At 38.5% G+C, this 25,925-nt stretch overlaps 1 protein-coding gene across 2 annotated transcripts in view; it reads right to left on the minus strand.

Annotated features, from left to right (window-relative positions):
- Positions 1 to 14,478: 14,478 nt before the first annotated feature.
- The window catches only part of kiaa1549la (KIAA1549-like a), a 119,129-nt gene continuing 107,682 nt past the window's right edge, over positions 14,479 to 25,925 (minus strand). For both annotated transcript variants that reach the window (XM_024282030.2, XM_024282029.2), the window contains 8 exons: positions 25,269 to 25,401; positions 22,847 to 23,088; positions 21,624 to 21,789; positions 19,500 to 19,597; positions 17,460 to 17,599; positions 17,225 to 17,379; positions 17,084 to 17,149; positions 14,479 to 16,789 (listed from right to left, as the gene is read on the minus strand). In XM_024282030.2, coding sequence (XP_024137798.1) covers positions 17,120 to 17,149; positions 17,225 to 17,379; positions 17,460 to 17,599; positions 19,500 to 19,597; positions 21,624 to 21,789; positions 22,847 to 23,088; positions 25,269 to 25,401 — 964 coding nt within the window. In that variant the 3' untranslated portion in view covers positions 14,479 to 16,789; positions 17,084 to 17,119. The remainder of the gene's footprint in view (positions 16,790 to 17,083; positions 17,150 to 17,224; positions 17,380 to 17,459; positions 17,600 to 19,499; positions 19,598 to 21,623; positions 21,790 to 22,846; positions 23,089 to 25,268; positions 25,402 to 25,925) is intronic.

Below are 25,925 nucleotides of genomic sequence, written 5' to 3' on the forward strand. Positions count from 1 at the left end.
CATATAGAAGGGAGAGAAAATAAAACATCAGGAAAGCCAATAACTCTGTGCTTATATTCTCTGATGAATTAATTACCTAAAACACAAACACCTGAGGTAATTAGCAACACAATCCTGGTGTGTTCGGCACAGTGGAGAGGAGCACAAAGACACAAAAACAGCCTGATAATGAACTGAATAATAAAATATAACAAATCAACATTTATACATATATCCTGTATATGTGTGTGTGTGTATATTTGTATATGTATGTATGTATGTATGTATATAAATATATATATATAAAGGGTTTTTTTATTAAGTTTAATCACCCAGTCTCTCAAAAAAGGAAAGAGAGAATAAGAAAAACCAAAATTGTCTGCAAAATTCACATCTAAAAGATGCAGATTTATGACTCAAAGTCATGCAAAAGTGTGACCGTCTCTGTAAAAACAACTAAAATTTAGACCTCATTAATTTAATACAAGTATTATATACCGGTATATATATATATTGCAGCATTTAAAACTAAAAACAAAATTAAAGTTTGTTAATTTTCAGTACATTTTTTATGCACGTACTTTCAATTTTTGTTGCATATCTTGACAGTGGAGATTTAGAGTTTTAAACTAAACTGGAATAAAGAGTCTTCAAGTACTTCACAAGAATAATGTTAGAAATATATTTTGTTTTTGTTTGGTAGTTTATTTGTTTAATAAGAATGTATTTATTTTGGAGCATCTTTCAGAAAACTCATGGACTCTGTAGCTTAACAAATACAAATAAAACACTAAAAAGAAGATAAAATCCTGTCATAAAAGCAGTATTTGGTCATTAAAGCAACATAATAATTGAATTAAATAGAAAACACTGCTGTAAAAAGATGAGTTTTAAGTTTTAAAAAGAGAAATGGAGTTTATTGGTTTACACTCTGTTCTCAGGAATGGCCTTTAGAGCACAACTGTGGACTCCTGTGACACACAGGAAGTTAAAATCCCATAAACCAGATGATTTAGGTCTCACTGATCATCTCGTCTTCTATTTTAAAAGGATTCCCTGTGGCCTTGTTTCCACTGACCGGTCCGGTCCAGTCCGGCAAGGAGTGGTACGGTACAGTCCAGTTAATTCTGGAGAGAGTTTCCATGAGTTAAAACTCACTTCCACAGAGCGGTTTGTTTTCACAGTGCATGTGTGGTGTAGACCGCTAGCGTGTCATTGAGTCATTGTAGTGTAACGACTAAAAATGCATCATCAATGGCGATCCACCAGCAGCTCATCTTGTTATTGCTGTACTTCTGGTACATCATGTATAACAGGAATTTGTGTTGTTTATAAAAAGATTGCGGAAGATGAATACCGCCATTGGAAAGTTAGCTTAAATGTGCGTTATATTGGCTCTTGTCATCACTTTCTGCCAATCAACGGGTGGCTACAGGAGGCTCCGCCCCAACCGTCACTTTTCAATGGATGTACAACCGATGGGGTATGACCAAGAGGTATGGTTGTGTACTAAATCACAATTAATATTTTATTTTAGTTATTTAGTATAACCATGAAATGACCACAGACCAAAACAAGGCAAAAAAAAGGTGAAACATTAAACAGAGGACTAAAATTATTACCTTGAGCAGCAGAAAAACTACAGGCGATTAGATTTATTTATTTATATATTTCGTCTTTGAACACAAATATTAACCTTTTTGTTTAGTGGAGTTATGTAATCATTAATGCTTCAAGTGAACTAATAAAATGTGTATATGAACAGCTTTCCTGGATCTTTTAGAGCTGAGGCGTCCTGTGATGTTTGAGAAATGAAGACAAAGAGCGAGGACGTTTTTTTGTGATTTTCTCATTCAATAAGCAGCAGCACGAGCGTTCTTCTCCATTTGGCTCCGTTTCCCTCAGAGCAAAATATTCAAAATGTCAGAACATGAGGAGCAGCGAGTGGGGAGCAGAAACAAGAGTTGCTTTGCTGAGTGTGACATTCTACTGCTGATTACATGATTGCATGATGGTAAACTCTTAAGTGCACATAAATCATGCTATGTGAGGAAAAGCAGGAAATCAGCTTTCGCCGTGTAAAGTGCTGAACGTGCTTTTGCATCAGCTTTTCCTCTCCCTGTCATTTTTTTACACCACATTTCTGCATGTTTTTAGCTGTGTTGGAGAAAAATACATTTTGAAAACAGGTTAATGAAGAGTAAAAATAAAAAACTAAGGAAAGCAGCTTTTTCAGACACTTCTGTCTCCTCCACTCTTTCTCTCTGCATGAGTCTTCTCCCTCTTACATTCATCATTCAGCACCCCAATTAAGGGGAACTAAATGAGCAAAATGCTCTTCATTAAACTCTTAAATTCCAGGAGAAAAAAATTCTAAAGGTCAAACCATTAGGATGTGATCATAAAACAGATCCTTAAAGCTGCATGAGGGTCCGTATTTGTCCTCTGTGCACATGTAGAACTGTACTTATGAAACCATCTGAAGAACAGACATCTCTCATTATTTTGACAAGCAAAACAAGAGCAAATATCCAGTACTTATTATTAATTTTTTTAATCTGTTATACTTCTCTTTTGAACTCTGAACATTCCTATTATGTCTGTGACTGTGGAATAACTTGAATTGTTGCTTTTGTTTGCTTTTAGTTTTGTTTTTTTTTTCTTTTTTGCTGTCCTTGTTTGAAAATAAAAAAATGAAAAATATTGAAATTCAACACTTTATTTAAAGGTTTACTCAGATGAAAATTGTGTTTCGGGTGTTTTCAACAAGATCAGGAAAAAACGTGGTTTAAAAATGATCTTATTTGGGGCAGAAAATGCGCAGGGCGGGTCACAACCTCCTTGCTCTGCAACAGGGAGGGGGAGAGGGGCGGGGTTCTTCCATCCCAACGGTCACGCCCACAACTCAGAGGTGACTTAGAAAACAACACTTTTTTTAAAATTTTTGGCTAAAAGCAGCATGAAGTTGGAACCCTTGAAATAATTAAAAAGACAATTGAATTTAATTTTTAAAAAATTATTAAAAGTAAATCCTGTCTGTTTATATAACTACTTTTCAGAGTAGTGTACCAAAACACTGTCATTCACATATTCACAAAACTGCCAAATCCTAATTCAAAGAACACAAAAATGAGTGACAAGAGTTTATTCCTGTGGGAGACGATAACGATGATGGTGAAACTGCATTCATTTTTATACTTCATTTTTGGAAGTGAATAGTTTTTCTGTTTCTTCTTCTGATCTACACTCTCCATCTCCAACTGTTTCTACTCTAAACCATTGGGAAACTTGGAGGTTTATATGCATTCAGTGCATTTGTTGGTAACGCAGTTTGAAGCCCTGCTATGAAACCCTTTGAGTTGAAGGTGGGGAGCACGATATATTTATTCATAAGCAGTTCACTTCACTTCCATTCATTTCATCTTAAATCTAGAAGAAAAAAACAGTTTTCTTTTCTAATCATTTTCTGTCGAGGGCTCTTAGCTCCAAACAAAAGGGAAACTAATGAGGTTCATCCAAAGAAAAACAGGGGAAAGTAATCAACACAACTCAATAGATGATCCTAAAAATATTTAAATGTCACATTTCCATTGTGTCTCCTCTGCTGTTATTTAAATCAACACTGTTCATATGGAAATGGGTCCATGATGAAACTTGATTACTCCTCCTTCAGCGACTCTATTGTTCTATCCAAGTTCTGCTTTCTTGTTAACATTTTTCTGCTTTTCACAGAAATAATTACCTGTTTCCAGTTTATGTTAAGCGCATTCATCATGTTGTCAAATATCTCTGCAGGTTTCTCTGTTTTTGCAATTCAGGGTTCCCTCCCCTAAATGCAAAAGAGGCTTTTTAGAAATGGATCCAAACTCTCATCATCTAATAAAACCACTGCTGCTATATGGTAAACATGGTGGGAAAATTGTAAAATTAGTTGAGTTTGGAAGTACAAAAGATGTTTGGTGGAAAAGAAGTGCTTCTTGATGGACTCTAAAAATGGTTTAAAGTGAAGCTATATGTTCACTGTCCAATGAAAAATCTGTGAACTGGCACATTTTGGGCACGTTTAAAACTCTCATGTTCACACATACAAAAGGTTTCCATGACTGTTTTCGGGATCTAGTCAAGTCTAAACATTCGCTAGTAAAAATATATATTTTTTTTAATTTAACCTTTATTTTACCAGGAAATCCCATTTAAATTAGATCTCTTTTTTAAGGGAGACCTGGGCCAGTATGCATTCATACAAGCAAATAAAATACGATAAAAAAAAAATAATAATAAAATAAAATACATTTTCAATCAAATACAAGAGGAAGAAGCCCCTCCCTGCTTCTTCAGTGTAAAACGCATTGGACATTTAAGAATGAGTGTTTAGTGCGTTCAAGAATCCAAATATCCAACGTCGCATAAGAGTTTATAAATCTATTAATAGAAGGTGGAATGGGTTGTATATTGTGTTTTTTAAGAACACAAAGAAAGGAGCAAAAAGGAAAAAAAAAAACATGAATATATATAAAAATCAATCAAACGATTTTAATAAACTTTCTGACTCACGTGATAGACGTCTTGGAAATATATTTAACTGGTGGGAAGAATGCAGTTTAGCAGGGTTGAAACACATTAACTCTAAGAAGGTTATCAGACAATAAAATCAAAGCTAAAAACATTACAAGAAACAGTTCAAGGGTGTAAACCTGCAGACGTTAATTACAGTTGTAGATTATTGAAATGTAATTAAAGTTAGCAGTGAGTAGGACAGGAATCTCTGGAAAACAACCGTGGGAAGATCTTGAGGACGAGTGCTTTACTGCAGTGATCTGAGATGACATTTGTAACTGGTGAGGCTCCAACTCTTTGGGGTTAGATTTGTAATTTTAAGAACTAAAGAAAGAATCATTTTCACTGTTCAATTGGCAACATGCTGTCTCAGCAGGAATTCTCTCTGAAGCTACAGACACATCGGGCATTTGACATGGATTGGTTTAAGATTTCAATCCATTTTCAAACGGTTTGCACTCCTAAGAATTAAAAAGGATGCCATCTGGTCAAAGTTTGATCTGGGTTAGCTGGCAGTGTTCAATGGCTGCTTGTTTTGTGCGTGGAACCTGGAAACAATCGTGGAAACTTGCGTAACTATGCGGTAACACCAGAGTTTTGAAAGTGGAAGCCTGAAACGTGCATTAGATGATTTGATCGTACCTTTACGCTCACAAACACACACCCACAAAGAAGTCATGAATTACATTTTTGGATGTTCTGAGCCATTCATATTCAACATGGCTTCATAGTCTCTGTACAACATAACTCAAATGTTGTCATTTTTCCTCATTTTTTTGTAAATTTAAAGCTTTAATCAATTTTAATAGAATCTGTTCTTCAAGAAGATAAGAATAAAATGAGATTATTGAGAGAAAATGATGTCACACACATCGATCGTGTCCTTATAAGCCCGACTCTGTCCTGCATGGTGTTGCTTCATGCTGATTTATGCTCGGGGCTGTGGTTCCAGCTGCGCAGATTTGATGTGACTTGCAGCAATACTTGACTCCAGGCCAGAGAGTAGCATCACAAACTCATCTGTTGCTTAAAGTCTGAATAAAAACAAATGTGGATATATTCCCTCCAAAACACATCAGGAAATAGATCCTTCATCTTCCTTAAAGGCTTTAAAGTTCACCAAGGCTCAAGCAACAGAGTCTGTTTGATTTCACCGCTTTACTAAAAGTCGACCAGCCGGACATATTATATGGATATTAAATGTTATATATATTGGATGTATTAGATGGGTGAAAAATCAGTTACTTGGGCATATGTAGAAAGTTTATTGAAAGTCACATTTTCGTTTGCATCTTGCAAAAATCACGCATAATTACACAAGATTTACATTAAAAAATTGTGTGTAAACCATGTGAAATAAGAACAAACTGCAAAATTCTCAACCAACCAAACATTTTGAACAGTTCAAGACTAAATTCACGTAAAGACCCGTAGCCCGAATGACAAACGCAAGAAAAACCAAGATTTCATACCGGTACATGCAACAAACAAATTTTAAATTGTTTTCACAAGAAAAAATTATTTAATCAAGAAAGTGTGTCAATAGTAAAATTATCTTATTTTAGAAAACATGTCTAGATTTTTTTCTTCAATTAAGAACTGATTAGACCATTTTCTTACATTTAAAGAACATTTTTACATTTAATAAATGTGGACTAATTTCTTGGGGCCTTTTCTTGACTGTTTTTGCAGTGCATGCTGTAGCTCTGACAAATGTTTTGTGCACAAATATTTTAACATCTTCAACACTGCAGCAATGAGGCAGCAAGATTCTGCAACCCACGCTAACAAATGAAGAACCCAGAAAACACTTTTAAGCATTTTGGAATCTGACTTTTGGAGCCCTCTGAGTCGCAGCTCAACTTTTCTTTTCTGTCTTAAACTTTCTGCACTCCGTTGTCTTCAGACTCGATGGACTGAAATCCAGTTTTTTAATTGGTGTCTGTCGGTGATGATTCTCCAAGCATGGCTCTAATTCAGCTTATTGGTTCGACTCTCCCTGCTCTCTGCTCGTCTCCCTGCCTGCTTCTGTCCCACATTTTGTTTTGCCTCCTGAAACCGCCACAAACTAATGCGATAATGTCAGTCATACTAATGTGTTCACACAGCGGAGGCTGAGGAGATTAAACAGGGGAGGAAAAGAGGTAGGACAATGTAGGAGGTGGCAGTCGGGACCCAAAGTGGATTACCAACAGCCACCCAGAAGAGGAGGAAGAGGAGCAGAGGAAGAAGAGTGTGCAGGGGCAGACTGAGTTCATGTGGCTCAGAGGGAAACAATAGCTCTGGGGTCTAATTCACTTCAGTCTCTCTGTGGGTCCATTTACAGCCTCCCTGCAATCATGGGGTTGCCCCCCCACTAACATTTGTTTGTATTTGTTTCTCGTAAATGTTCACATGAACCACAGCTAACCCCCCCCCCTTGCAGTAAATCCGTCATTTCTCGCTCATGACTCTTGTTTTTTCCCTCTCCCTCTGCAGGATGCTGCCGTTTCCTGTGGTCAATGTTATTATCCGTGTGATGTGGAGACGCGGCGTGGAGAATCTCCACGACGACGGGACACAGCAAGAAAGAGCAAAGAAAGAGTAGACTTCAACTGAGACGACAATCAGGTTTTTGTGCATCAAACTCATTATCCAATATTTACTGTTCACTCTCATGTTTGCAAGTTTAATGGATCTGTGACATCAACCTTTCTGCCTGTTCTCCTTTTCAGAAAGCGAAGTGGATCATCTATAATCGGGAAAAAGGTTGTAGTGAAAAGGTCAACACATTCTCACTCCCAACTCGTCATTCATGGATGCACAGTTCGGGCCCCCTCTGCGTCACTTTTTGACGTTTTGGGCATCCCCAACTCGTCATTCTTTTAACGTGCTGGCTGTTCCCATTAAATCCGGCCGTGAACTGGTAGCGGTCTGAGGCCCAGTTGGTACCGGGCCTCAGACGCTAATCAGGGGTCGCCAACCTCCGCGGACTGGAACAGACCGGTACAGGTGTTCTAACCTGGTACTGGTTCCACGTCCGTTACAACGTCCCAAGGGTTGGGGACCCGTGATTTAAAGTGAACAGCCAGCACGTCAAAAAATGACGAGTTTTTGAAACTCAAAATGTCAAAAAGTGGCACGGAGGGGGCTCGAACCATGTGACCATATATGTCGAATTGGGAGAATGTGAAGGATAAGATTTCTTTTATATTTTTGCTTTTTGTTTAAAAGAAGTTTCATAACAAATATTTGTAACAAAAAAGGTTTACCCTGACACATTTCAATTTATTTTCCCTTAGATGTGGGAAAATGGTATGACCTGTGACCTGCAGCATGCCCATAGAAAAAAATGGTGCATCAATATGTTCACCATTCAGGCTCATCGTACGATCTACAGTCTTTATCTTTTGAGAGGTTTGACCATTTTTGGCCCCCAGACGGCCCGTATCCACCCGTAAAGGCAGTAAGAACTAAAGCTGAACTGTTGCCAATGTCAGATTGTGGATAATCCGAATTATACCAGAGACTTGTAATAATGGGATCCAACGCCCTCCTTGAATGGTACATTAAGGGTTGGACAGAAGGGGTTAAACCACTAAATGGTTTGAGCAGCTCACTGCTCACTCACAGGATGGATTCTGTTTCCCACAATCAAGCATGAGGCAACCAGTGTGAGCTGTTAACAACATTCCCCCGGGAATTCAGTGAGTACGTCTGCACTGCTGCTGTGAAATTTAATTTAACTAACATTGCATTAAATAACTTATTTAAAATGCAAAACAGCCCAACCCTGATCCTCGAGATCTAATACCCTACCTTTTTTCAAGCTTTCTAGTGCATATTTATTCTAGACAGCAGTGGATGCAGTTTATTTTTCCCTGAAAGAATGACAAATTTAGAAGTTTTGTTTGTGCAATATCATGAAAAAATGTTCATGAACAGATCCTAGTGTGGGTTAGGTATCAAACTATTTATTTGTGTTTAAAAGACATTATTTTTAGGGCTGGGTGATATGGAGTTTTTTCTATCTCAATAGTTTTTTTTCATATGAGGCGATAACAATATATATCACGATGTAAACCAAATAACTGAACTTTTCAAGAACAACATCTGACACAGGTTGCAGCTTTCCGTGCAACACCTGCTGGTATTACACAGTGGATTCAATTCTGTCATTGTATTTAAAAAAATATGAATGTTCTATGAATTTCTTAATAAACTCATGTAATTTGTTGTATTTATCTACCACATCTCAAAGTCGGGTCAGTGAAAATATTGTCAGACTGTAAACTGATCTGTGTTTACATCAGGCTGTTTAGCATTAGCATCGTGCTAATGCTACACAGCAGTCACCAAATTAACAATTTTATCAAACTTTTTGTTGCTTTTTTAAGTCCAGCAGGTTTGTCTTCATGTTCTGACTGACTCCCATTAAAATCTCCAAATGTTCTGCCGCTTCATCAGACGAAACTAAAGGTTACACAGAGAAGATTAGCGGCGGTGTGGGTATGGTGTCTCGTGAACGTTTGTTTATGTGTGCAGACGTTAGAAGTGGAGAAGTTCAAAAAAATTACCAAAATGAGAGGTAATAAACATAAAAATTTAGACGCTAACATTCACTCACCATGTAGCGACTAACTTTCTAAGAGGAGAAAGTGCTCCATTTCGAACATTTCAAAAGTCTATTGCGATACATATCGTTTTATCGTAGTTTTACCACAAATATTTTAATGTTTATTTCTTGATCATTTTCTGCCTTGGCACTTGCTCCTTATGGAGCAAAAAAGTGTTTTTAATTGAACTGAACAGAAAGAAACATTAAATGCCAATTTCTTTCCATCTCATTTGTGACTTGTCTGTATTTTGCATTATGGGAATGTGATATTGAACTTCTGTCACAGACGTGAGACAGGAAAATGAAAAGTTGAGCTGATGGGTTGATAGATGAAAAGAGCAGGAAAAAGGAGGAGTGACAAATGAAAATATATTGAGCGGGCATTGACCACGGATGGAGGCGGCAGTGTGGGGGGGAGCTAGGAGGGCCTCGGGGCAATCATGGGAAAACAGAGCTGTCTTTCACAATGCTGTCAGGAAGGACAGATATACAGTAACACTGTCAGACGGACTGAAATGAAATATGGCACAGACATGAGTAATGTCTTTCCTTCACATTTTCTTGAGTTCTAAACTTCCAAAGGGATGGAAGTTGATAATGTCAGCCAAGAAGTTCAAGCGAACTTCTGCTGAATCGCCCCACTCATCTTCACACACAGACAGGTGTGTGTGGCAGTCTTCATCTGATATTAATAATTTGATGTGCGTGATAGATGTTAGCTTCTGAAGGCTGTTATCTGTCTCTGGGGAATTTCACACCCCCTCTGATGGCTGCATGACGACACGCGACAGCAGCTTGTCTCTGCTGCTGCTGCTGCTGTGCAACTCATAGAAAATCAATTCCTTTGTTTTCCGTTTATCACCAAATAAATCTACAATAAAATATTTTATGTGATGCAAATGTCTTCAGTAATTTCCTGCAAGCCTTTACAAGACTTTTCACAACTTGTGTTTTTTTATTTATTTATTTTTTTTTAATGTTGAAGTGGAGCTGCAAAAGTGAATCCCACACTGCCATCTACTGGTGCATTCCTGCAAATGTGGCTTTTTGGTGCACACTTTGGGAAGGAAGAGCAACTTTAAGATTTATTAGAGCAGTTTCCTGGAAGGCCATGACTAAAATGGCCATGTAGTCCATCCATTCATTTTCTGAAGTCCTGTTCAGGGTCACGGGGTTCCTGGAGCTCACCCAGATACTGCCAGGCGAAGGCAGCGGACACGCCGTGCAGGTCATCAGTCATCGTAGGTACATTTAGTCAATCACATTTTTTGAGTTTGTAAGACAAAAAAGAAAAGTCTTAATGCAGATGAGATAAAGTTTCTAGTCCTTGTGAAGTCATTATTGAATAAAGCAGATGGAAAAATACTGATATGTTTAAAATATTTGCACTCTAATATAAACTGAAAAAATAATTGAAAATTACAACAGCTGTGATAAAAAAACAAATAAATTGTGGTTAGAAAGCATTACAGAATAGAGTAATAAATTTAAAAAAATAACAAATCTGAACACAAAAATAAAGTTACATTTAAAAAACCGGAGCCCGAAAGTGTCTGATCCTAACAATAGATGTCAGTTTTGCAATCCACAGAAAAAAGTAAAACTTTTAGGCTTAAATCAGTTAAAACAATTTCTGTGCAGAATTAAATGCTTCCCAAAAACCCAAGAAATACATTTTTAAATGTTACTAACAAAAAAGCACAATTTCCTTTAAAGCTTCAATTTCAAATATAATCTTTTTTCAAACCAAAAGAGCAGAAATTACCTTATGTGACGATCAAACCTGATGGTTAATTATGCCCCTTAAATAACCAAAATTTGGCGTTTGACACCCAGTCTGAGCTTAAAACGACTATGGGGTTCAAAGCTGCAGGAAACTGCAGCTTTACAGCTCTTCCTTCTTTTCTCATCCGCCACATTTTCCTAAACTTGTAGCAGTTAAAAATAAGAAAACTCCACTTTTTTGCACAGAAATAAAGCTAAAATAAAATAATGTCAGGAAATCTGAGAGAAATACACTCAAGAAGAGAAGTGTGCCCAAAACAAGCAGAAACGCATATTTGAGGATCATCAGGAACATGTAACTTTTTTTTTAATTTTTGGATTTTAGCTGCAAAACAAACTGTTTTAATTTTATCTACCAGAGATGAATTTTCTGAATAATTCATAATATATTTGCCGTATGAACTTCGAATCTGCTAAAGCAGGCATGTCCAAAGTCCGGCCTGCGGGCCAAATGCGGCCCACGCTCAAATTTCCGTCAGCCCCTCATGTTTCTTTTATAAAACCAATAATATGCAGCCACCTGCAGTTTCTACAAACTGTGATTTCTTGATCATGGTTTGTCAAACTATATCTTAAGCTGTTGTAAACCTGTGGCAGAACTGTTGTGCGACTCTTCTCCGATTCTTTATAGCTAATTTCTAAATTGTAAATGCAAAAGAAAAGTTGACAGTGAGGGCTGCCGCTTTCTTGTTTTCAGTACCACATGAAACAATTGCGTCTGTCTAACATGCTAAGAGACTGTGGCTGTTTTTAAAGGAGTTCAGTGTCAAGATACAGACGAGACATGCTAACTACGGCAAGCAAACTGGGAATTATTAGTGCTAAAAATTGACGATAATTTTGGTCAAAACTTATTTTTATTTATCTGTTCTGTATGTGACAAAATTAAAGTTTACAACTGCAAGAAAATGTTCCTTAAATAGTTGAAAGAATGCAAGCCCTCAAAACATTTTATCTGACCGAATCTGGCCCTTTTTAGAAAAAGTTTAGACACCTCTGAGCTAAAGGTGAGCACTCCAGACTTCTGGTTTTGATGCATTATCTTCACTCATAGTAGCTGTTGGATGTTTAATTAACACAAACTGGAGTTCTCTTCCTCATATTAGCAGTTAAAGCTTTTATCGTGGACAGCAGAACACTGGCAGAACTTTGTTCTCTCCTATTTCCACCTGACAGAAGCAGCATCATCAGCTGATCCCCACTCAGGTTTGACTGGGACAGTCAGCGTGTGGGGGGGGTCGATACAGTAGCTGTTTGTGTGCAGATTAACTCACTGAATTGTGCGTCTGTGTGAGGATTTAATTCCTCTGAGCGGTGTAAGCCACAAAATCGTTTTCTGATCTTGGGCCGCACAGCTTGCTCTTTAACTCCCATTTGTTCGATTTACAGAGATTACCCATTAATTACAGCCGTGCACGTGCGAGCGCGCGGATACTGTGGAGTTTGACTGCAGTGATTACAAGAGCGAGAGCTGAGGCAGCAACACTCTGCTCACACAGCTGTTAACGGAAACGGGTTTTTGAGGCAGGTTTCAGCTCATTACAAAGTCCCACCTCAGAGCTGGGAAGGGTTCGCACCTGACAGACAAGCTGAGTAAAGCTGAGACTTCACAGATACAAACACAAGGGAAAGAGAAGACATTTGCTAACTGTCTTTGCTGTATTTTGAATAACTCAACCCTCAAATGTTTTAGGGCAACATATAGAATGCAACACCAGGCCGACACATTTAAGGGAAAACAATCACATGCATGACAATCTTCATATGATCATTCATTTGGACAAAAAAATCTCACATTTTAGACAAGTCAGAATTTAATTCCATTAGTGACTGAAAAAAAACCCTAAAAAGTGTTCTATCCATTTTCTGAATCAATTTCAGGGTCACAGGGTTGCTGGAGCCTATCCCAGCTACTGTTGGGTACACCTTGGACAGTTTACAAGTCCATCTCAGGATCGTGAAATCAACCATGTGGGCAATTTAGAATCTTCTATGAGGAGTGTCTTTAGTCTGTGGGAGGAAGCATTGAGAAACCCTCACATGCATGAGGCGAACATGTGCTAACTCCACACAGAGAGGACCCAGCTGGGATTTGAACCAAGGACTTTGTCCTATGAGGTAAGAGCACTTACCAGTAGTCCACTGTTTTCAATTTTCACTGCTGGCATCTGTAAAATGTGGGATTTTGTTCAAAATTGTTGATGATTTTTTCTCTGATTTTTAAAATCAAACAGTAATTTTCACTCAGATACCATAATACTCTAAGATGTGACTTTATCTTTAGATCAGTTCATTTTAAGGAGCACATTTAGAGGCTCTGAGGTGGTGGCTTGGATCTAGTTCTGCATCAAACACTAAGACTTAGTCAGATCTTAAAAATCCACCCCAATTATCTTTTGATCTGTGTAAAGTTTTTCCCAGTCGTCTTTATATAATGATTATAGCGTTTCAACTTAAGTCAAAATAAAAAAATCTGAGTTGTGGGTGGGATTGTTGTTGTGGAAGTAAGCCTCTGTTGATATACCATCATCCCTTTATTTACACTGCTCTCCCACTAGCTTACAGCCCCTCACAACTCCAAGCTAACATTAACGGTGCAACAAAACAGGCGAGTGATATTGAAGCAATCCAGACATGCAATTTTGAGCCATATGTAGCTCAGACGAGAAAGATAAAGAAATTAATGGATCTAGTGGATACATCAGAATGAAGCAGAGTAAGGAGACTTTTCAGTTTATAGGTCACACTGGGAGCTTTTCAAACATTTTTCATCTGCTCCAGAGTCATTACAATTTGAATAAAGAAATGCAAAAAAAAAAAACAGTTTTAATCTTAAATTACTATAGAAATATCCTCCATCATAAAAAAATTAAAGAACAAAAAACACAATTTTCATTGTCTTTTCATTTAAAGGCATAAAAGGGTGCGCAAAGAATGATGTCAAAGTCCAGAACTTCTGAAAAAATGTTTTTTAGAAGACACGACTCCAATTTAATTTACTTGAACACCACAACAGTGGAAAAGTTTGAGGTAAAATAAACACAAAATTCCAGAAAACTATCTCAAACAAACTACAAAGCATGGAGGTGAAAGTGTAATGGTGTGGGGTTGCACTCCCCCCTACTGGGGTAAGGTGTTCAGGAGTCGGCTGACTTGGTTCCAGATTTGGTAATTGTTTTGCATGCACTTACAGCAGTTATTGTAAGATTTATTCTTTAAAGTTCTACTTTCAACTGTTAAACATTGATGGAAATAATTTAGGATTCTCAGGTGCTAAAGGTTTTTCTAAATTGCTTGATTTATAGTTATCTGGTTTTTAAATAGCTCAATAATCCTTGATGAAAATTATTTTTGTGAATGAAAAATATGTTCTGATAGTTGGAGTGGATCTGTGGGCGTCTGCCTCCCTCTAGAGGACAGAAGACAGTGACAAATGACGGTCTGCACGGTCCATGCTCAGCACTTCATTACTCTCTAATCTGAGCCATATCTCAGCGTGATTAATACCTGCAGCGCCCCAAAGTCTCTCGGAGAAAAGTCCCATAAAAAAGACAAAAGGCTGAGAATGAAACTTGTATTTATTGTTCAAATTCACCAAAAAGTTTTCTGCATAACTACATCCATTAGCGTTCACCGGCGCCACCGTGACCTCCTCCACGCCCGGGCGGCGATTGTGTGACATCATCACTGCAGCCGCAGTGTCACAGTGTCCTGTTGTGACTCTAATGGCTGAAAGACCCCCCCTTCCCCTCCCTTGGAGTAAAGCATTAAATGTCAACTTCGATCATCAGATTTTCATACATTTTTGTCCATAAAAGACAAAAAAAAATAAAAAATAAAAAAAATAAAAATCATATTTTCTTTTCAAACATTTTAAGAAGACGCCGATGTGGATCGTCTGCAATGACATCAATGACAAAAACACCAACAGCATTGTGTGAGCGCGCAAAATAAAGCAGTGTCCCCTTTGATTCTTTCCATCCGTCCACGCTCGGAAACTGAAAGAACACAGCCTCACGTCTTTCTGCACAAACACTCTCCAACGAGAGCGTCAAATCTTCACTCCAATCCTCGCTTAAGGAGCCGTTATTTTGAAATTACAGAGGTCAATAATTAAACACAGCCTGAAAATATCAACTTGAGAGCTGCTTTTGATCCCAATTAAACCAAAAGTGACATCAAAGTGGTTTTTAAATGACATTATCCTCGTAATGTGTCACTTTCACAGCAATTATGATTAAAAAAGAGTTTTAAAAAAAGCTACAATAGAATGTCAGACTTCTTTTGCACCAGTGAATTCAAAGCATATTTAAGAATCCTACACTTCTCTCTTTATTCACTCTTATTTTTGAAGACTGATTTGGATTATTTAGGGTCTTTTCACAATATTTCAGGAAGCAAGAGCTCTCTTTAAAACTTTTCTGTTCACAGAGCAGTTCTTTTGAGTTTATGCTCTTTATTAAAGTTTTTCTCACATTTCTGTATGTTTATTTACACTAAATCTACTCAGGATTTGATATAAACTCTCATTTGGTGCCATTTCATTTGACAATACTGTAATTTCCCATTGCCGTTAACATATATGGCTATTATCTCCTGCATTAAATCTCGTCACACAGTTTGCTCACAGAATTCCAAATTTCCAACCGAGAAATTGGGGCATATATATATATATGTTATACCTCTCTCTACTTAAAAAAAAATTCAGTATTTTCCCTTTTATGGCTATCAGCATCCATGAAATATTAGGATGCTGTGAATGCAGAGCTTCCACCAACTCTCTTTGTTGCAGCAGGTTTTCTAAAACTTCCTTCAGGAGAGAAACAGTCAGCGCGTTCTTCATCATCAACACCAAGAAGGGAAAAGACTTCGGAATCAAGCCCCCCGTCCCACCATCCTTGCATAAATCTCTTCGTTAAATCATCTGCTATGTACAATGATACATGGAGTTTTTTGGCTCACCTGAGCCTGGCGAGTCCCTCGTGAAGACTAAAAAATGAACAAAAAAAGTAAAAAAACAAGAGCTTTTCTGGGAATACTGACCTCCGGATCGCTCACTTTCAGTTCAACTGATGATCAAGCAAGGAATGAGACCAATTCTCAGCTTAGTTACAGATCTGATTAAGAAAAAAGTTCTTTTTCAAAGAGTTAAAATGCCATCAGAACCACATAAACAACTAGACCACCAACTTTTTCCTCTTCAGAGATTTTTTTTTGCCTTGAATCGATGTGAGTGAAAATGAAAACACTCACTTTTTTACAGTAAACCATTGATAATGCACAGAAATAAAAATAACCCAAAAAACAGAAGCACATAAATATTCAAAAACTAAAACAAAGACAGCTCAAGACGATTTTTTTTCTTCTTTTTGTTCCGTAATTAAGTTTAAAATACACACATTTACCAGCTGCAGAAGGTTTATATAGGAATCTGGATTCATCAAAAAACTAAAACAAAAGCACAGTTTGAAGTCAGTTCAGCTTTCCTGGCTTCCTGGTGGACCAGAGGAAGTCCAGGATGGTCCGGTCCAGTCCAAAGAAGGGGCAGATAGCTGGCCATGGCTGGGGCACCGCTGTGCTCATAACTGTGTGGTGGTGTGCTGGGCGGCAGTTCTCTGTCGTTGGAGCAGTCTGCTGTACTCACCCTGTCCGTCCGGGCTGCAGGGAGGAGCGGCTCAGTCCAGCTGTGTGAGGGGCCTCTGGCTGTACAGTGGCGGTCTTTACACCGAGAACTATGGCTGAGCGTCTCATGGTTTCGGGAGTTCTGACGGGTCAGGGAGCAGAGCACAGGAGGTGCGGAAGGTGAGATGTGAGGATCTGCGTCGATGTGGTGAAGAAGATGGAGGCAGCAGGGAAGAGCACCAGACAGACCTGCACACAAAACCAGCAGAAACATGACAAGCCAGACAAAAAACACCTAACCCTAACCTAACGGACCCTATATGACAATGCAATTTATTTATGACACTAGAATGGATAAAAATGACAAATAAAGACATTTCCGAATTACAAAAGAAAAAAATACTGTTTGACATGCAAACTTTTATATACTTTGACAAAAAACTTGCTGTCTCCACATGGGTACAAGTAACTGGTTTCACACACCCTCCTAAGAATAAATTCTTTAATGATCAGCTTTTGATCAATTGAGATCAAGAAACCCACCAAGCTACAGAGTGTTTGGTGCGGCAGGCTGTGACTTCAGCAGATGGTCTCCAGGTGACGTGAGCTCTGCGGAGAGAAGAAGACCTGCCTCACTCACAGTTTACTACTTTTTTGTGACATCATCAGTGGGGTGTATCTCACAGGTGCGTCGTTCCACTGGCGCGGCAGGTCCTCCGGCTCAGGAGGGTAGGACATCCAGGAGGGGCTCCGGTAGGACGAGGGTGGAGACATGACGAAGTAGTCTGAGTATCCCGGACGATTGGCTGATATCGCGTAGACGGCTGTTATCGGGTTTCCTGAGAGATGGGATAAAGGTGGAGTCATCCCACTTGTTCTTAGCTGGATTTTGTCCTGTGACACTCTGATGCGACTTTACCTGAGTAGGTGCTCACAGACTGGTCGACAGTGACGGCAGGAAACGGCGTCCGGGAGAGCGGCAGGTAGGGGGCGCCGTTGTGCTGCTGGGCCTGCAGGTCTGAGGCCTCAGAAACACGAGGCTTCAGGTCAGGAGTGGAGCTGTAGTGGAGAAGAAACACAGATGTTGACCTGACCCTTTACTGTGACGGTAAAACACATGAAACAAAGACATGACTGGATCTGAGGAGTACATAGAGGTTGTTTAATTTAATAACCTGTCAATATCATAAAGTGTAAATTAGATAGATGAGAGTTTATAAATAAATAATAAGCACTCAGCCCCAATAAAGTCATGAATGTCTAAATCATTCAGAACTTCAAACTTTTGAAGCCAAAAATTTACAACAGAAACTTCTAGAGGTCCAATCTGCTCCAAGTTAAACGATTATATCATTATTTTTATGCAAAAACAAAACCCACATTTTTATCTTGGTTTTGAAAGAGTCTTTTTAAGGGTTCAGAATGCTTTTTTGGAAGAGTTGCTGCTGTTTTGTGTTCAAAAGGTCCATCCTGCTTGAGCCTGAAGGAGGCTAAAGTCAAAGTAAGAGTCCCATAAACTGTCACACACTTAGGTGTGGAACATTTGTTCTCCATGTTTGGAGGAGGAGCCACAGCTGCGCTTGGGAATCATTTGGTAGTTTAACTCCCACAATCCAACTCCTTAGTGCTGAGTGTCAAGCAGGAAGACATTGGGTCCAATTTAGTATGACTCAACCGCATTTTTGAATCCACAAATGACCAGTCTCAAGGTGGACGCTCTACCACCAGGCCAATGAGTGGTAGACTTCAGAAACCATGTGACCTTGATCATCCCAAAATGAGCACAGATTACACAAAGATTGTTTGAGAAGCTTGATAAGTGGGGGTAATCAAGCCTTTTAATAAAAAAGTTCGTCATGTGGAAGAGGACTATAAAACACCTTTATCAACACAGCATCATCTGTTAGTTATGTAAGTCAAAGGTCAAGATATGTTTTATTTATTATTACACAAACTGGTAAATTATTGCATATGGGAAGTTTTTTTTTTAATTGCAAATATGTTTTGTGATTTTTTTTTGGTAGTTTGAAGCTTTTTATGCACACAGAGAAAATAGTTTGCAAAATGAATGATTGGGTTCAGGTCACAGCTTTTGTCTTCAGTCTGATCTCATTTCTCCTTCTCTGCACAGTAACCAGCAGTATGGTTACTGTATATAAATGTACACATATGGAAAAAGACTGAAGAACAGATGACTGATCTTATGACCATATTGCACAGAGCACATTAAAGCTGCAGACTGCATACCATGTTCTTCGTCCTCCCTGGAGCCACAGATGAGCTGGTGTTCACTGATTCTTTACTAACATGGAACTAACATGCAGGAATACGGGCAAAAGTAAACTGGAGTAACATTTTGTAAATCAAATAAAAAAAAAATCATCCTTAAAATAAATCCTAAACAACTCCGGCTGCAACCATTATCATTTACTTTGCTTGTCCACTAGGTGGCAAACATGTCACCTCCTGCAGATTAGAGGACTCTGCAGAGCTTGTGTGTGCAGCAATAGAAACAGTGCATGAAAGAGAGTGCACGCAGAAACAGAGTGCACAGAGAAGCAGCACAGGAATGTGGAGGATGCTTGTTTGCGTGATGCAAAGGAGCATATGTACCTGAAGGAGTGAAGTGAAGGAGTCGCTTCAAATTATGCTGATTAATATTCCATGATTTTATTCTTCACTCTATTCCCCTAATCTCCACTCATCACTGTGTACATGACTCAGAGTCAACCCAGTCCTCTCTGATCTGCTGCTCAGAAACAGCTCTAAATCCACTGTGAGATCATTTCCTGTCAATTGCTGCAGATCATGTGACTCATCAATATATTTATAAAAGTGAGGATGATGTATATGGTGTTTTTCTCCTCAGAACAGAGTGTTCCTCCCCGTGTTCTTGCTTGTTCCAAACCCCAACCCAGTTTAATTGATGCGTCTGTCTCCATGTCTGAGTGTGTGTTACCACTGCAATGTTGTCCCAGGTGGCGGTCCGGGCCTGGACGGGATTAGTGGTGGGGGGGGACCGATGCCCATATCAGGAAGCTGGGTGAACCGGAAACCCTGCAGAGACCAGAGGAGGGTCATTTGAGTCCTTTTTGGAGTGTCAGGTCTTAGTAAATATAGCACAGAAGATGAAGCGATCTCAAGCAGAACAATGAATCAACAAAGCAGCATCTGATGTCTCAGCTGCAGCTTCATTAGATGCTAGCAGTTCAGTTGTCAGTACCAGTCTCTCAGGAAAAAGTGAACAATCTTCTCCCTTGTAAGCAGAACAAGTTTTTATTACCTATAACATTAATGGAATATTACATTCAAACTACTTAAATCACCAATTAGCAATTGTCATGCTTTAAGTTGAGTCTTCTGTGAAGCTGGATGCTGGAATTTCCCTACACAGTTCTTTCAAGTCCAGATTTTATTCTGATGGAAGACATTTGCATTCACAAGTTTCAAACAGGGTGCAGAATTCATAGTTACAGGATTTGCAAAGGTCATCCAGATCCTAAGGTTTTAAAATAGCCTCACACCATCACACTACCACCACCATGTTTGATGTTCTTTTTCTGTCAGTTTGACTCCAGAGAGACACATAGAAGGTTCACTTTAGCCTCATTACTCCACCTGTCAAGAAGTTTTGATGATAATCCAGATGTTTTCTTATTGTTTGGGTTATTTTTGCTCAGCAGTGATACGATGCATATCTATCTTTTTTACCTTTATCTGAATTTTAAAACACTTTCATATTAACATTTGTAAAATACATTTTATTTAATAATCAGTTTAATTATTTAATAATACGGCAACTAATCCTAATAAACAAGTACGTATCACATGGTGGGTTATCGGCAATATGTGATACACATCATATTTCATCATACGATACATATTGTGATATGAAACATGATAAATATCGTGATGCATATCGTATCATAACCCATACATAGTCATATGCATATCGTATCGAGCTACACATATTGTGAAGCAAATCATAATACACTAGACATCATGATGCAGCACATATTGTGATACACAGCACAATACATGACGCAATGCATTGTGTGATATGCATTGTATCACGATACATGGTACAATACATATTACAATGAATATGTGATAAAATCGCGATGCGATACATATCGCAGCACGATGCTTCACTTTTTCCAACAAATTTTTGAATTATCTAATTATTTTTAAGCTATGTTTAGCATATTTTAAGTTTAGTTTTAGCAAGATCGGAGGGATGGAGGGATTACTTTTTCCACATATTTCCATGCTGCTTTGGCTGCATTTTGATGGGAAATAAGTATAAGTTCCCTAAAGTGCTAAAATATTTACTTGCTTATTTGTATTTATCGTTGTGAATTTAACTGGCACTTTAATTTATTTGTTTTGTTTTTCTATCTAAGAGTTGTATAATGTCCAAAAGTATTGACCTCACTAACTATATTAACTTTTAATGCTCATAGAAAACAACTTTTCATTAAAAAACTTTCAAACCAGTGAATGAATAATATTTTGAACTTCATCAGTGTGGCGTCCCAGCAGGTTGTCCGGTAATGAAAGATTAAATAACCGCTCCACTGCAGTCACAGAGAAAAGAAGAGAGTTCTTCTTCAGTTAATCTGAAATCCAAGTATTAGATGGCTGATTTTGTAAAAACAGTTTTTAAATTTTTAATCTGATACTCATTTGGCTGAGGAGTGTTGATGTTTTAATAACTTCAGAAGAGACAAATACTATTTTAATTTGTTTTTGGAAATTTGGCAAGCAAAGACATTTTATAAGTAACCTGGTTTTCTTGAGAAAAGTAGTGGGAAATTATATTTTTACAAAATAAATGTTCTCCTTTAAAGACATCAGAGACTTCTGACTCATCCAGATCGACCAATTTAAATAAAAAAAAATCCAGTCATTTTATTTTCATATATTGGACTCAAAGGAAGAATCAGTTAACACAACCTTAGCTCTTAACCTCAAACTTTAAGAGACGCCTTTTTATATGTTCATATTAGAACAGGAAAACACAGCCTCTGTGATGTTTACAGATCAAGATAGAGATATTTTTGTGGACATTTTAACTTCTTACCGGTTTAGGCAGGCTACACTGGTGCATGTCCTCAAAGCCTAAGCTCCTCTGCCGGCCTCCACAGGGGTGGTTCATGGTGCCCGGGGCGCTCGTCACTCCGTCGCTGTAATGGCTGCTGTGAGACGGGTTGTAGGCGCTGTGGGCGTGGTGGAGATGATGCCGGTGACTTTTGGGGAAGGAAAAAGAAAACAGATTGAAAAAAAATGTTCCTGCTCCTCCATTAGGTCAATTCTACATGGCTGTTTTTGCATAAAAATTTACCAAATGCAAACACAATTTGCAAAAAAAACAAGATAACCTGTCAAATAATGAGTGTCTTAATACAACTTTAAAGGACATTAGAGATAACTTTTACGAGGCAAAGCAAAAGGCCCATTTTCAATGTTAAATATGGGCTGATAGAGTTTTTTTATTCACAGGATTTAAGTAAAGGCTTTTGCAACAACTTCAAAACTGTAGAAAAAAAGGTTTTGATTTAATTTAAGCAACAGAATCCACATTCCATCCAACTCTCAAGCTCGGTGGTGGAGATTTGATGATTTGGGACTTCGTGTTTAGATCAAATGCAAAGACAAAAACGACAGCAGTTTAAAAGATAAACAAATTGATGGAATGCAGTCAGTTTCTGGTAAGACAGAAGAGGAAAATGCCTTCCCAGCATCTCAGAACTAAAGTAACGCTGTTAGAAATACGTACTACGATACTGTGACACTGGAAATATCATAAAAGGAACCATTTCTTTAAGCTGCTGCTTCCAAAAGTAGCAAGCCACTAAATCATTTGGCGCCTTGGATTTTTCACACTCCATTCTGCAGAATGGCTTTTGGTTCATGAATAATATTGGAGTGTCATTTTATTCATCCATTTTTATGTAATTATAATCTATCAAACAAAACATTGGGTTATTTTCTACAATCAGGTCCAGGTCAAAATGTGAAAGCTTGGATTCAGAAGAGGCTGTACTTTCTTTTGCACATGGCTGCACATATTTCAGCTCATTCAGTTTTCCATTTTCTCTCAGTTTTATGTGCCCAGTGGAGCAATGATGTTCCAACTGTAGATTTATTCTGCTTTGTGAGGAACAGCTGGGGAGTGGGATGTGCGCTCTACAAGTCTGAGTTCAAACTGTGAACCAGAAGACCTCTCTCTCTTTCATTCCTGGCACACACCACTGCAGATGATGCTGATGCGAAAAGAGAAACTTTTTATTCAGAAATATTTACTTCGTTGGAGGCGAGGGGGGGTCGTGGTCCGGAGGCGCCAGGCTGAAGGCGTTGCCTAGCAACATGTGCATCTGTGAGCGGACCTCGTTAATGGATGGCTGCGAGCTGAGTGTGGAGGAGTCTGAGCCGCGGTGAGCTTTCACCCCGATGCTGCTGTTCCCGGTTCCGGTGGATCCACCTCCGTAACCCAGAGAGCTCATCAGCCGGTCCACATTGGTCTCCTCAAATGGTTCGGGTTCGCCCTGCGGGGGAAGCAAATGCGCTTGGTTAATGAGTTGAAGCAGCTTCGTTAGGTGTCCCAATGGGTTTGAGAAAAAAAAAATCATATTTTTAAACTGCTGTCTCTTTGTAGGTTACAAGTCATGTGATCAATAATCGTCTCTTCGAGCTGTGGACCGACCTTGAAATGAGGAGTCAAAAGAGAATATTTTCCAGTTCCGATGGCACAATATTTGCTGTTGCCTGGGCAACAGTGTGAAGGCTACAGTTGTAGATGCATAGACATCTTCTCTTGTAGCATTAGATAAGAAGTGAAGGTTAAGCTGCTCATGAACATGTTTGTTAAATCTCCAAAAAACAAAAAATAAATAAACATGTCTTTAGAAATAAAATTTATTTATTTAAACATCAGTAAGCTCATGTCACGTCATAAACATGATCTAGTAACAGCTGAGACATGAATCAAGCATCTTTAGGTGCCAAAAAACTGCCAAACACAAAAAGGTCCATGTTGCTAATTTAAAACAAACAAACAAACAAAAAAGATTCTGTAGTTTTATTACTAAGAACACATTTTAAATAGTTCAGAGTTATTTAAAGTGGTTTTCCTTGGTATCAATATTTATCTGAAAATGGCACCTTTTCTTTTTACTTAATATGAAGTACACATGCATGTATGTGTATTTTTTGATCCAGTAGATCCAAATTCTATTCGTTTCAGACCACCTGATTTAATATTTAAACATTTTTCACATTTGTAAACACTAAAAGTCATAGGAAATAACAACTAAAGTTGCTATAAGTGATGACAAAATCATTTGCCAATCATATATATGAACCACCAAATAAAACCATTACAACCAAATTGTTTCATCTCAATACAGCACACAAACAATCGTGAAACTTCATTAGAGAAATAAGCAGCTTTCACTCAGTCATTGTTTTCGTCACAATAACATCAACCTCTTTTTGGCGTGTTTCTCTTAATCCTAATCTTATTTTCCATTATTTTTTTCTGCAGTATAAGTTATTCAAATCACAAACTGGCCAGTCAGATGTCTCAATAAAAGCATGTGGTGCCCGATTGCCCCCACGTCCAACGTTCAAAATGTTTCATTGACTTTCTCCGCTCCCGCCTGCAACAACTTGGTCTAGCCGACGATGCAGGCGAGGCGCTGGGTCATCTCAAACACACATTTCTATTGGTGACATCACACTTGCTCGGTCCAGTTGTCTTATGCAGTCAATGGTCCAGTTAAATTCCAACTGAGTTTGGAAAATTCATGCTTGTGAGAGTTAAAATTACTTTATGCTGGATTTTAAATGACCTGATGTAAAATAATGAAGGCAAAAAAGAGAATCTTTATACAAACACTGTGACGTAAACACACACAAAAAAGATAGAACACGTCAGAAGCAAGGACACCTTATCTGGTTTCAAATGCTCTACAATGTGACCTATGACGTTGGCTCCAAGCTACAAAGAGCAGAAGTGATGGTGAGTCTGTAGAGCCACGGTGTCCTCTCCATCCCGATTCAGGTCGTTTGGTGCATTCAGGGATATTACCCGCTATCGACTCTCCCATCTGAATCCATGAAAAGGCCATAATCATATTCAAACTCATTGACATTCAACCAAGCAGCTCGGTCGCTGTGAATATAGAGCACCAGGGATGCAGCAGGAGAAGATTTCAATCACTCTGGCCCCATTATATCGCTCCTTTACTTTTTACCCTGCAAGTCTTTTGTCTTTCTTTATCATCGGCTTCTTTCTTTATCACTACTCGGTGCAGATTTACAAAGTTCAGCAAAGGGTAGCTCGTTAATCCCTTAAGTTTCTGCTAAAAGTCGGAGGACAGGAGAGGAAGGATTAAACGCTCAGAACATAATTTTGTTTGACTGACTAAAGTGTGAGCGCATCTCTTCACCCCAAATATCAAGTGACCCACTTCATCACCGCTGAGTTCGACTCGGTGTGTCAGAGGTTGGACCTGAGCTGTTATTTTACGGTTGGTGACAGAATCTGACTTCAAAGCGCTTCATGTTTCTGCTGCTGGGTCTTTTTTAATCCCTTTCACACGAAATGATTCACTTCCTAAACATGAACCTTGGAGTCTGAAGTTTTTAGCTGAATTACACCATCTCTACCCTTCCTAGAAGAACAACCTTTTCTTTTGTTTAGAGGACCCACGTAGTGACTCACATCGTAGCCGTTGTTTCTGATGCCCCTCCGGGATCTCTCACGCAGCACCAGCAGATCCATCTCTGTTTCCACCGGACTCGGGCTGCTCAGGGACTGTCGGCTCCAGTAGGTGGGTTCTCGAGGGTGGGAGTACCTGGTAGCCAAAAAAACTCATTGAAGACCCACTGTGATAAAAATAGTGTTAACATGTTCTTGTGGCATTTTTTATGATACATACAAAGAAAATTTAGCTAACTTTAGACCAGAAAAGTCAAACGGAAAAAGTTTTAAGTGGGACCATTTTTAAGACCAAGATGTCAAAATTTAAGACTTAAACCTTACTTTCGAGTTTTCAAATTCAATGTTTTTCAGACTTTTTAAGACCCTGCGGGAACCATGATATCTGCAAGTTTAAATCTGTGAAATGACTCAACACTTTTATGAAAAAAACTAAAATGTAATAAAATAACACTGAATTTATATTTATCCAGTGCATAAATATATAAAAGTACCAAAAAGGACATGTGCTCCTGATGTCTGTTAACCAAAGCTGTCAGAAGAAAGCAGGCGTCCTGGATGATGATAAAACCTTTAACACTAGAAGTCCTAAGCCTGCGCAAATTTGCGCAGGGAAGAGTCCCCCCCGCTTTAGTCCGAGAGCCCATTGTTGTGTCATGG

Source organism: Oryzias melastigma, linkage group LG6 (assembly GCF_002922805.2).
Source record: "Oryzias melastigma strain HK-1 linkage group LG6, ASM292280v2, whole genome shotgun sequence".
Lineage (NCBI taxonomy): Eukaryota > Metazoa > Chordata > Actinopteri > Beloniformes > Adrianichthyidae > Oryzias > Oryzias melastigma.